At 41.9% G+C, this 12,875-nt stretch overlaps 1 protein-coding gene across 3 annotated transcripts in view; it reads right to left on the bottom strand.

Moving 5' to 3' along the window:
• Positions 1-12,875, bottom strand: part of xit (ALG6/ALG8 family glucosyltransferase xit) — a 146,808-nt gene that overhangs the window by 34,050 nt on the left and 99,883 nt on the right. For all 3 annotated transcript variants that reach the window (XM_067124320.1, XM_067124322.1, XM_067124321.1), the window contains one exon: positions 5,140-5,245. In XM_067124320.1, coding sequence (XP_066980421.1) covers positions 5,140-5,245 — 106 coding nt within the window. The remainder of the gene's footprint in view (positions 1-5,139; positions 5,246-12,875) is intronic.

Genomic DNA, 12,875 nt, shown 5'->3' with positions numbered 1-12,875 from the left:
ATATTCAGCCATTTACCTTCATTTTGCAATGAATTGGAAGTCTCTAGCACAATATTTCGATTTATGGTGAATTTTTGAAAAAAACTTTTTCCTTACGTCCGTGCGCGGTAACTCGGCCGAAAGTCTCAGAAATTCTTTCGTCACTTTGTCATAATTTTTGCACCATTTTATATTAGCCATTACATAAAGTTTTATATATGAAAATGTGTGCAATTTCATGTAGAATAAAACAAAAAACAACCCATGGTTGTAGCTTTTATCAGTTTGGAAATATTTTCATATAAATCACGATAACTGCCAAAATTTCAACCTTCGGTCAACTTTGACTCGACCGAAATGGTCGAAAAACGCAATTGTAAGCTAAAACTCTTACATTCTAGTAATATTCAATCATTTACCTTCATTTGGCAACAAATTGGAAGTCTCTAGCACAATATTTCGATTTATGGTGAATTTTTTAAAAAACTTTTTCCTTACGTCCGTGCGCGGTAACTCGGCCGAACATCTCAGAAATTCTTTCGTCACTTTGCCGTAATGTTTGCACCGTTTTATATTAGCCGTTACATAAAGTTTTATATATGAAAATGTGCACAATTTCATGTGGAATACAACAAAAAACACCCCATGGTTGTAGCTTTTATCAGTTTGGAAATATTTTCATATCATGATGTGCCAAAATTTCAACCTTCGGTCAACTTTGACTTGACCGAAATGGTCGAAAAACGCAATTGTAAGCTAAAACTCTTACATTCTAGTAATATTCAATCATTTACCTTTATTTTGCAACAAATTGGAAGACTCTAGCACAATATTTCGATTTATGGTGAATTTTTGAAAAAAACTTTTTCCTTATGTCCACACGCGCTAACTCGGCCGAACATCTCAGAAATTCTTTCGTCACTTTGTCGTAATGTTTGCACCGTTTTATATTAGCCGTTACATTAAGTTTTATATATGAAAATGTGTGCAATTTCATGTAGAATACAACACAAAATAACTCATGGTTGTTGCTTTTATCAGTTTTGAAATATTTTCATATAAATCACGATAAGTGCCAAAATTTCAACCTTCGGTCAACTTTGACTCGACCGAAATGGTAAAAAAACGCAATTGTAAGCTAAAACTCTTACATTCTAGTAACATTCAATCATTTACCTTCATTTTGCAACAAACGGAAAGTCTCTAGAACAATATTTTGATTTATGGTGAAGTTTTGAAAAAACTTTTTCCGTACATCCGCAAGCAGTAACGGCTGAAAATCTCAGAATTTCTTTAGTCACCTTGTCGTAATTTTCGCACCATTTTATATTAGGCCTTACATAAAGTGTTATACATGAAAATGTGCGCAATATCACGTAGAATACAACAAAAAATAACTCATGGTTGTAGCTTTTGTCAGTTTTGAAATATTTTCATATAAATCACGATAAATAGAGAAAATTCGACCTTCGGTCAACTTTAACGCGACCGTAATGGTCGAAAAATGCAATTGTAAGCTAAAACACTTACAGTCTAGTAATATTCAATCAATTACCTTCATTTTGCAACAAACAGGAAGTCTCTAGCACAATATTTTGATTTGTAGTGAATTTTAGAAAAAAAAACTTGTTTTTACGTCCGTGCGTTACGAATTCATGCATCATTTTGTGATAATATTTTTTCTGTGTTGCTTTGGTCGTTTTACAATTCTTATATACCAAAATCATCGCAATTTAGTGTACAATACAACGAAAAAAAAATAACTCATTAGCTTTAACCATTTTGCTCACAGCGCGATTTGTATACAATTATATATGAAATTTTTTTTTTGCGCTGTCATACATTCCAATATTTATATATGGTAATGATATTTTTTTTCATTTCTGATGGTTGCATACTAAACTTCAGGCAATGGCAAAAAAAGGAGAAAAAATGAACTCTTAATCTTAGACTAAGCGTGCTGTGATTTTTTGAAAAAAAAATTTTTTTCCACTTTGGCGCTAACCCCCGAACGCCGCTGGCATACGACAGACACTTTTGTAAATAGAGGCTCAGCGTTTAAGGGTTAATAGCTACTTCCAGCATAGTAGTATAAGTTATAATTGAGGAGGTGAAGCCTAGCATAAAATTCAGCAAAGGATGTCCTGAGATTTTTCTGATAGGGGTTCCAAATTGTTGGGTAGTCATGTCCAATGGGAGCTCATTCCTCTCAAAAGGAAGGACAAGTGTTGCCCCCTTTTTTTTTTTTTTTGTAGAACTATCAGATACTGGGATAGAAGAGACAAATGGCTAAATTTCTGCCATTAACTCTCGTTTCCCAGTTACCACAAAATTCTGAAATTCTGTCTTCACATGAATGATTGTTTTAAATGTGAAGGGACAGAAGGCTAGTGACTCCTGAAGAGGGTATTGGTTCTCTTAAATTGTTTGTATGCTATATTTTCCATTAAACTGGAGAAACGTTTTTTCTATGGCTTCCACTGTTATATTAATAGGCAGGATAACCGTTTCCTTCAACAGTTTCTGAATTCCTATTGAAAGAGGGAAAGTGCCATTCAGTGTTGGGAAAGGCCACTCTGTCCAGAAATTCTACATGCTCAATTTAGATCATAGTTTTCCTTTCAATAAAACTACCTAGTAAAAGGATATACACTGAGGCGTCTTGCTAAGGGTTATTAGTATCATTCTTAGGGGAAGATATTGGTGCCGGTACTACATTCTGGTTTGAGGTTTTATATTCTGACCTGGTCATATTATTGTTACAAGTTGGAGGTCTGAGAATAAGTAGCCTTTCGCTTATTACCCACTCTGATTTCAACGAGGATCTAGGAAACCGATTCAACTTCTATTTGGGCTTGAATTTTTCATTACCCACTTCAAATGACCTAAGTTTTTTTGGTGAGAACACCAATCTTTGCCTGGACAGACTCTGCAGCCTCTCAATCCTCTAGTTTAAAGGATGAGGAATTTTTCACGCATCACACCCAATTCCATATCCAGGACAGACCTAAATTCCTCTTGGGAATCATGGATAGCATCTCTAATACGCTGACAATCAGTAACAAGGTCATCCTTGATACTGTTCATAATTTCCTTCTGGAATTTTGAAACCACAGCAAGCAGAATTTCCCTATCAGTGAAGCCTGCATGAACTGACTGAGCCCAGGCAGTTATATCATCACTGCCCAGCAGTATATTAGTCCAGGATAAATCACTACCCCTAGAAAGTACAGAGACTTCAGATGGGGTCGTGTGGACCCTATCAATGGCCCCCTTCAATATCTGATAGCTGCATGAGTGAGGCAAGACTCTCATCTGAGGTATCTCTCTCATGTAAAACAGAAGACTGTTCCCTAGATCTTCTGGATCCAGAAGGGGAATTTCAGCGGGTATATCCACTTCACATTGGGTATTAGTGACCTCTCCCCCAAGGAAACTATTCATCTCCATCTGAGGAGTTGAAGTGGGAGTTCCTAGAATCCGTTGCATTTGAAGTATTGGCCCAAATGTGGGTTGCCAGAATACTGTAATCTCCTCCAAATCTTACTCTTACTGAACTCATAGAGACAGCTTAAAATGAGCTCTTTAATCATTTAAGCTTTCTGCCAGGAGCATGTTGCATATTTCACATATGTCTGGCAACCAATCAAAATCTCCTTATTCCTACAGGGCTAGTTCATGGCAGGTAGTTATGAGGCATTTCTGCATGCAAAAAGCAGACTGAGCAATTTGCTGTGGTGCAGGTAATCCATGGGTCCTGTGTAACAGCAGCCTAGTAGTGAAAGGAGGAACAAACGTTAAAAAACTACCTAGTGTTAGCTACCTGTATCACTGTATAAGCAGCAAACACTTCAAATTATAACAGGCTGACTTGGCCACAAGTAAGTGTCCCTAGTATGATATTAGGTAACATGATCCATGGGTCATGTCCATAAAATAGTTAGTTAGTTAGTTATAAATGATTTGTTTAAAAAATAGTCGTCATGTATTAAATTCACAGTTACTACAATAAAAAGTTGCCTTCAAGGATTTATTCACAAATACTTCTAACCTCAATTAAGACAAAACTAAAGTGATACCTATACAATGCATTTCTATACATTTCATAACCTTTATTACCTGGTCTATTCCCAAGCACCAGGTAAAGGTTATAGAGTATATTAGTTGTTACACAATTAAAATAACTAATTATTGAAATTATCATACCAAATTTATATACACACAGTCAGTATCTTTAAGATTTGAATTTGTTTGGCAAAGCTCACCATCATGAAAAGCAATTTTCATATTCCCGTTGAAAAAAGAAGAGCATCATGACAATCTTTAAAACGTGACGTTACTACTCGTGGAGTAATACCTGTTGGAAGTTGATCAGCATGAATATATTTCCTTTAACACTTGAAAAGACCCCCAATATTAAGGATAACTAGGGAACTTTCTATATCACAAAATCCATTTAGTTTGATTACAAAATACTAGAAAGGAAATACCAGTCTTTAGTGAATAGTAAACACCAAGGCTTGTAAGTCAAGCACGATTAGAAACTAAACTCATGGATATGTTTCATAAACAAGAAGTTAGGCTAACCCAATTTACCCTTTCAGTATCTTCAAATTATCTATCAATGTTAAAAAAGTCATTGACTAATGAGTTTCAATTACAAAATTGTCCAATACTATTACATAAGTGCTAATTATTGCTTTGTCGACAGGAAATAAATACAGTATGGCAATTACACCATAGCCTAGCAAATCTAATCCTAACTTCTCACCTTGCAGGAGACCTACTTGCTCCCAATTTTAACAAATATAAGCCTACCTTTAAAATTATAAGGAACTAAAACTTTCCACTGGGTTTTATACCTGTGTACTTAGCTTTAATGTTGTTTTGATGAGTATGGCAACAAGTGAACACTAACAAACCAGAGAGTAATGAGAAAGACAGCCGACATACGTGCTGTTCTCACATCTGTGTGAGGAAGACAAAGGAAAAAACTGAGGTAGTTGATGTGTGGACAGAAGATAGAGCCATCCTATTCTGGCTGAGACCTACTACATATAAGAGAATTCTTTGAGATTGGTTGGTCTGTCTCATGGAGCCCTAGGGGAACCATGGAAGAGTAACTCCTTTTAGGACAGTTACACTACCAAACTGTCTTACCTGAAATTTCCAAAATTTTGTCAGCAAAGTTATAAAGTGCCCAAAAATTTGGGGCCCAATATGCATGGCTCAATCCTCTTTTGAAGGGGAAGAGACGGGACAGAACCTGGAAAAAATAAGGCACAGTTTAAAGTAATGTTCATTTATTGCAAATACTTAATAGGGCACACAACCAATTCTGTAAACTTTCTTAGGGGGTATACCAAGAGCATAAGGCTTCATTATGCAGTAATGTAAATGAAGGTTCTGAGCTTATGAATGGATCGATTTGCATCAAATTTTTAGGTTACGGAAGTAAGGAAATCCCAAAAATCAAACTCCAAGTCCATTTAATTTATGTACCAAATTGCTTCTTCATTACACTTTAAATTTATATAAAAAGGTTACATTTAAACAGTTATTTTTACTTCATTATTAAGTTCAGTATATATGCTAAATAATCTGAATGTTTCACTGAATTGTACAACCTGAACTCTTAAGAAATAAATATAAGTTTTCAGAAAACATCTGAAAAAATCATAAATTTTTTTTAACTAACTGTATTCCAAAACTATGGTAGTTGTTAACATTTTACGTGCATTTCTTCACTTTAGAAATTATTCTAAAAATTTCATAATGATTAAATAAATATTCATGTGCTTACTCTTATTCTGCAAATATAAAAATTTTATAAGGTCCCAGGCAGGGAGGATCAGAGACAAATAGCTCTGCTCCAGATGCCTGGCCTATCATTCCTGGCCAAGAATGCGGACCTTTTTACAAGGAAAAATGTTATTTTCATAATAAAATAAATTTTTGAACATACTTACCTGGTAGTTATATATATATAGCTTAAGTCCCTGACGTCACGGCAGAATTTCAAAAACTCGCGGCGATCGCCGATCGGGTAGTCAGGTGATCCACCTGTGCGCCCTCTACCCAGGTACCTGGAACCATTCTACCTATTCCTCAGATCTTCCATGCCCCTAGTCTCTAGAGGGGAGGAGGGTGGGAATTTAATCATATATAACTACTAGGTATGTTCAAAAATTTATTTTATTATGAAAATAACATTTTCAAACATCTAACTTACCTGGTAGTTATATATATAGCTGATTGACACCTTTGGTGGAGGGTCAGAGACAGCTAACATCGGTGGAATTGAAATACAAAAAATTGCAAAACCAACTCAAGGTTCCTACCTGTTAAGGAAGCTGACTTCATTGTTTTCCTGCCTCATTATGTCTGCATTCCTTAAGAGATCCAGCGATCCACCCAGGGGGCTGAAAATCTCTAGGGGCTGTCAACCAGTGTATAACCTCTATGTGACTAGACCTCCTTTGAATACCCTTGTTCCGGGCGCTACCAAGGAACAAACGACCACCTGACTAAAAACTCAAGAAAAGAATACTATTTTAAAAACTGTCTGCTAATGATTGCGGAAGGATGCATCCAGCCTTTGCAAACAACCATAAACTTCTCAGTTCCAAGGAAGGAAAAGGGTATTGGGTTATGGGATTGCAGGGGTAGCCCTTTCTCCCACTACTGAATTCGCAGCTACAAACGGACCCAGCGTGTAGCAGTCTTCGTATAAAGTCTGGACCTGTTTAAGGTAATGCGAGGCAAAAACAGACTTGCTCCTCCAGAAAGTCGTGTCCAAGATACTCTGCAGGGACCTATTCTGTTTAAAAGCCACAGAGGTTGCTACCGCCCTGACTTCGCGTGTTTTAACTTTCAGAATTTTGTGGTCCGCTTCCTTACATTCTGAATGTGCTTCTTTTATTAATTGTCTGATAAAATAAGACAGAGCATTCTTAGACGTCTGTAACGGGGGTTTTTTGACCGAGCACCAAAGCCCTTCTGACTTCCCCCGTAAGTCCTTTGTCCTTTCCAGATAGTACTTTAGAGCTCTTACTGGACACAGACCTCTTTCTACTTCCTCACCTGTGATGTCTGTCAGGTTCGGAATCTCGAACGCTTTGGGCCAGGGTTGAGATGGGCGCTCATTTTTAGCAAGAAAATCTAGTCGAAGTGAGCAAATTGCCTTGTCTTGTCTAAAACCTATAGTTTTGCTGAAGGCATGAATCTCACTTACTCTTTTTGCCGTGGCTAAACTGACCAGGAAAAGAGTTTTCATGGTGAGATCCTTTAAGGATGTCCTATGCAAAGGTTCGAACCTATCACTCGTGAGGAACCTCAGGACCACGTCTAGGTTCCAAGCTGGTGATGTTTGTACTCTCTCCTTAGAGGTTTCGAAGGATCTGAGAAGGTCCTGGAGATCCCTATCGTTAGACAGGTCCAAGTTCCTGTGTCTAAAAACAGATGCTAGCATACTTCTATATCCTTTAATGGTCGAAGTTGAAAACTTAAGTTTCTTCCTAAGATGAAGAAGGAAGTCTGCTATCTGAGTGACAGAGGTACTGGAAGAGGATATAGAGTTGTTCCTGCACCATCCTCTAAAAATTTTCCACTTGGATTGGTATACCTTAATGGTGGATGACCTCCTTGCTCTTGCGATCGCGCTGGCTGCCTCCTTCGAAAAACCTCTAGCTCTTGTGAGTTTTTCGATAGTCTGAAGGCAGTCATGTGTAGAGCTTGGAGGTTTTGGTGATACCTTTCCAAGTGGGGTTGTTTGAGTAGATCTACTCTTAGCGGAAGTTTTCTTGGGGTGTCCACTATCCATTCCAGTACCTCTGTGAACCAATCTCTTGTCGGCCAGTAAGGACCCACTAGAGTCATTCTGGTGCCCTCGTGCGACACAAACTTCTGCAGTACCCTGTGAATTATTTTGAATGGCGGGAATGCATATACGTCCAAATTGGACCAGTCCATGAGGAACGCGTCTATGTAAGTCGCTTCGGGATCTGGAACAGGTGAACAGTAAGTTTCTATCCTCTTCGTTCGCGCTGTGGCGAAAAAGTCTATGCACGGGCGTCCCCAAATCCGCCACATGCTCTTGCAGACGTCCTGATGTAGAATCCATTCCGTGGACAGGACTTGATCTTTCCTGCTCAGCATGTCTGCTCTTACATTTCTCTCCCCTTGGATAAAGCGGGTTAGTAGCTTCTCCCTTGCCCAGAGAAGAAGCTCTCTTGCTGTCTCGTATACAGACTTGGAGTGAGTGCCCCCTTGTTTGCTGATGTAGGCCAACGCTGTCGTGTTGTTGGAGTTGACCTGCACCACTCTGTTCTTTACTAAATGTTCGTACTTTTTGGGAGCTAGAAGGATTGCTGTTAGTTCCTTCTGGTTGATATGCCAACTTTCTTGCTCTCTGATCCAGGAGCCCGAGACTTCGTTCTTTCCCAAAGTTGCTCCCCATCCTGAGTCCGACGCGTCAGAGAACAACACTAGGTCTGGGTTCCTCTGTTTTAGGGAAAGGCCCTCTTGTAGCTTGATGGGGTCGTTCCACCATTTCAGATATTGCCTTACAGGTTTCGAGATGGGGATGCATTTCGTCTCCAGTTCTTTTTCTTTGTCCCAGTTCCGATTGAGATGGAATTGTAACGGGTCTAGATTCAGTCTCCCCAAGGAGACAAACTGTTCTAGAGAGGAAAGGGTCCCCAGCAGACTCATCCATTCCCTCACCGAACATGTCCGTTTCCCTAAGAAGCCCTGAAGCTTTTCTAAGGCTTGTTCCGTCCTTGATACAGACGGAAAAACCCGAAAAGTGTGACTCTGAATCTTCATCCCAAGGTATATAATCTCTTGGGATGGAATCAGCTGAGATTTTTCTTTGTTTATCAGTAGGCCTAGTTCTTCCGATAATTAAATTGTTGTCTGAAGATCCTCCAGGCAGCGTGTGCGGGAAGGAGCTCTGAGGAGCCAGTCGTCTAGGTATAAGGAGATTCTGATGCCTCTCATGTGTAGCATTCCAGCTACGTTGGTCATTAACCTTGTGAAAACCTGTGGAGCGGTGTTTAGGCCGAAACAAAGGGCTCGAAACTGGAATACTTCTCCCTTGTGAAAGAACCTCAGATATTTCTTTGAGCTCGGGTGGATAGGGATGTGAAAGTACGCATCCTGCAGATCCAATGATACCATCCAGTCGTGCTGTCTGACTGCTGCTAGAAGAGATTTCGTCGTTTCCATCGTGAACTTCGTTTTCTGAACAAAAACGTTGAGAGCACTCACATCCAGCACTGGTCTCCATCCCCCCGAGCTCTTGGGAACCAGGAATAAACGGTTGTAAAATCCTGGGGAGTCCAAATCTTAAACTCTCTCTATGGCCTCCTTTTGCAACAGAAGAGATATTTGTTGTTGCAGAGCCTCCGCCTTTGTTTTCACCTTGTATTTGGCCGAAAGGTCTATCGGTCTTGATGCTAGAGGGGCCTCTCTGAGGAAAGGGATCTTGTACCCCTCTTTGAGCAAATGGATGGACCATGGGTCCGATCCTCTCCTCTCCCACACTTGCCAGAAGTTGGTCAGTCTGGCTCCTACCGCTGTCTGAAGGAGACTCCCGTCAGACTCTGTTTCTTCCTTGTCTGGAGCCTCTCTTCGTTGATCTTTTACCAGCGGATCTTGAACTTCCTCTACTGAGGGCTCTAACGAAAGGGCTGAGACACAGGAGCTTCTCCTTTATTCTTCTGTGTGATGAAGTTCGTTGGCAGTACTTTTCTAGCTGTCTTGGTAATTAAGTACTGCGTGGCCTTTTGTGCTAAGGCCGATGTGACCTCTTTTACTAGTTCTTGAGGGAACAGATGGGCAGAAAGAGGAGCATAAAGGAGTTCCGATTTCTGAATAGTCGTAACCCCATTGGATAGAAAAGAACAAAGATGGGCCCTTTTCTTTAAGATCCCTGCAGAGAAAAGTGCCGCTAGTTCAGTGGCACCATCTCTGAGAGCCTTATCCATACACGACATGATATGGACAAGTTCCACTGTGTCTGAATTCTTGATGGTGTCCGTCTTCTTACCCAAGGCTCCCAGGGACCAGTCTAGAAAATTAAAGACCTCAAAGGCCCTGAAGATTCCCTTGAGAAGGTGGTCCATCTCCGACGCAGACCAAAACACCTTTGACTTCCCCATGGCTGCGCGGCGAGAAGCGTCTATGAGACTCGAGAAGTCCCCCTGGGAAGAAGCAGGAACTCCCAGGCCAAGAGATTCTCCAGTCTCATACCAAACGCTAGATCTAGATGCTAGTCTGGCTGGGGGAAAAGAAAACGCCGTCCGGCCTAGATCCTTCTTGGTATTCATCCAATCCTCCATTATTTTCAAAGCTCGTTTGGATGAGCGAGACATAATCATCTTCGTAAAGATGTCCTTCGTTGAAGTCTTTCTTAAAGTGAATTCCGATGGAGGCGAACAAGGAGTAGCTGGTACGAAGTTATCCGGAAAAAGTTCCGTTAAAACTTTCATTAGTCTCTTCAAGCCCGACAAGGGATGTTGGTCTTTCCGTTCCTCTTCGTCGGATATGTCGTCCACTGGATTGTCTGGTGAAGGAGGAAGATCGTCTTCCACATCATCCGACTGTTGTCCTGTTACCGACGTGGCAACGTCCTGCTTTCTTGCTGCTGCATCTGAACTGTGAGGGCTTTCGACTAGAACGTCCTGGCGTCTGTCCTCTTGACGCTTGGCGTCCTGGCGTCCTGTTACTATTGTATAATGGCGTCCAGCTTCTTGACGCTCGACGTCCTGACGTCCGTCACCTTGACGTTTAGCGTCCTGGCGTCTTGCTACTAGCGTATATTGACATCCAGTTTCTTGACGCTTGACGTCCTGTCGCCCCTCACCTTGACGTCCAGTTCCTTGAGTCTTGACGTTTCCTGCTGCTGGACGCTTGACGCCAGTGCATCCCGCGTCCAGCGCGAATTCTACGTCCTGACGTCCAATCTCTTGAAGTTTGACGTCTTGGCGCTCTAAACTCGGACGCTTGACGCCAGTGCATCCCGCGTCCTGAGCTACCTCAACGTCTTGTATTCCAATATCCCGACGTCTGAATTCCTGGCGTCCAATTCCTTGACGCTTGTCGTCTTGTTGCTTGGCTCTTAGACGCTTGACGCCAGTGCATCCCGCGTCCTGAGCTACCTCAACGTCTTGTATTCCAATATCCCGACGCCCGAATTCCTGGAGTCCAATTCCTTGACGCTTGTCGTCTTGGTGCTTGGCTCCTAGACGCTTGACGCCAGTGCATCCCACGTCTAAAGCTTCACCAAAATGACGTACAGCGCTTTGAACCTCTTTAGTTGGACGTTCGTTATCTGTCTTTTGTTTGTCTGGCTGCCATGCTTGCATCAGGGAAGACAGCTTCTGCTGCATGTCCTTAAGTAAAACCAACTGCGGGGCTTCCTGCTGCTGGGGACAGACCGGGGAAGCCGCAACTTCATTCATTAATTGTTCCTCAACGTCTCGTAAGGATTGGGGAGAGTGTTCCGGAGACGAGTACCAATCCGAAGGAAGAGGAGGAGCATGCACAGAAGGCAGTAATGCGTCCACCTTCTTGCTGCCAGGCGTCCTGATCGGACCTGCCAGTTTACGTCTGCTTTTGGCAGGAGAGCTACCCTCGGAGCTGGAAGGGAAGCGCTCCGGGCTGCTCCAGTGGCTACACCCTGGAGCCTGAGATGTCCCCTCACGATGTCCCTCTACAGGGGGAAGTTTCCTCTTGAGTGGTCTTGACTCCGACGCAAAACGCCAGCCTCGTCTGGGGACTGCGTCGTCCGAAGAGGAAGAACACAACTTTACCTCGCCTTTTCTATGGCGAGGGTGAGCGTCCTGGGAAGCGTCAACAGGTACGCTCGAGGGGACGACCGCTTGGGAGCTAAAATCTCTCGCCTCCCTTCGCCTGTCGACTTTCCTTCTCCCAGGGGTTGGGGAGCTTGGAAGAGGTCTAGGACTAGGAGCACAATAGATCCGAGCGGCCGCACCCCCCACTGCACTTGCACTAATCTTCGCACTGATATTTGCACTTTTAAGATCTCTCATATCCGACCATAATTTTTCCCTGTCTTCTGCGAGGGATTCTACCCGTTTGCCTAGGGTTTGAATGGCTTTCATCATATCCTTAAGAGTTGATTCTTTACCTGTATCAGAAGGGGGATCAGAGAATACCACTACGGAGGAAGGATCAATTGGATCGCTAGTATGGGGCAAAGAATTATCTAAACCCTGGCTATCCCTAGAAGAGCGAGATATAGAACTCTTGGCTCTTCTGAGCCGGTCTCTTTCAAGCCTCCTCACATAGCGACTATAATCCATCCATTCTCTTTCAGATAGACCCAAACATTCGTCACATCTATCATCCAACTCACGACTCTTACCTCTGCACTTCACGCATATTGAATGGGGATCCAAGGAGGCTTTAGCAAGCCTAGTCTTACATCCCCTCACACACAGTCTCACACTCGATGAAGAATCAGACATGTTGAAAATCCAAAAGAGAGATCAAAATAAGGTAAGGGTCAAACCAATCAATATCTGAAAGGGCCAAGAAAAATCCAAAAGCAAATCCAAAAGCGAGCGAAAGCCAAAGCCAAAGTGTACTTCACCAAAATAACTGAGAAAAAACACAGGCTGCAAGCGAAATTCCAACGATGTCACCGGTACGGCGGCAGGGAAGATCTGAGGAATAGGTAGAATGGTTCCAGGTACCTGGGTAGAGGGCGAACAGGTGGATCACCTGACTACCCGATCGGCGATCGCCGCGAGTTTTTGAAATTCTGCCGTGACGTCAGGGACTTAAGCTATATATATAACTACCAGGTAAGTTAGATGTTTGAAATCCCCTTTTCTGATAAAGAAACTCAGTACTTCATATAAAATATT

Source organism: Macrobrachium rosenbergii, chromosome 22 (genome assembly GCF_040412425.1).
Source record: "Macrobrachium rosenbergii isolate ZJJX-2024 chromosome 22, ASM4041242v1, whole genome shotgun sequence".
Lineage (NCBI taxonomy): Eukaryota > Metazoa > Arthropoda > Malacostraca > Decapoda > Palaemonidae > Macrobrachium > Macrobrachium rosenbergii.
The sequence above is the reverse complement of the archived record's forward strand: the minus strand, read 5'-3'. Positions and strand labels throughout refer to the sequence as shown.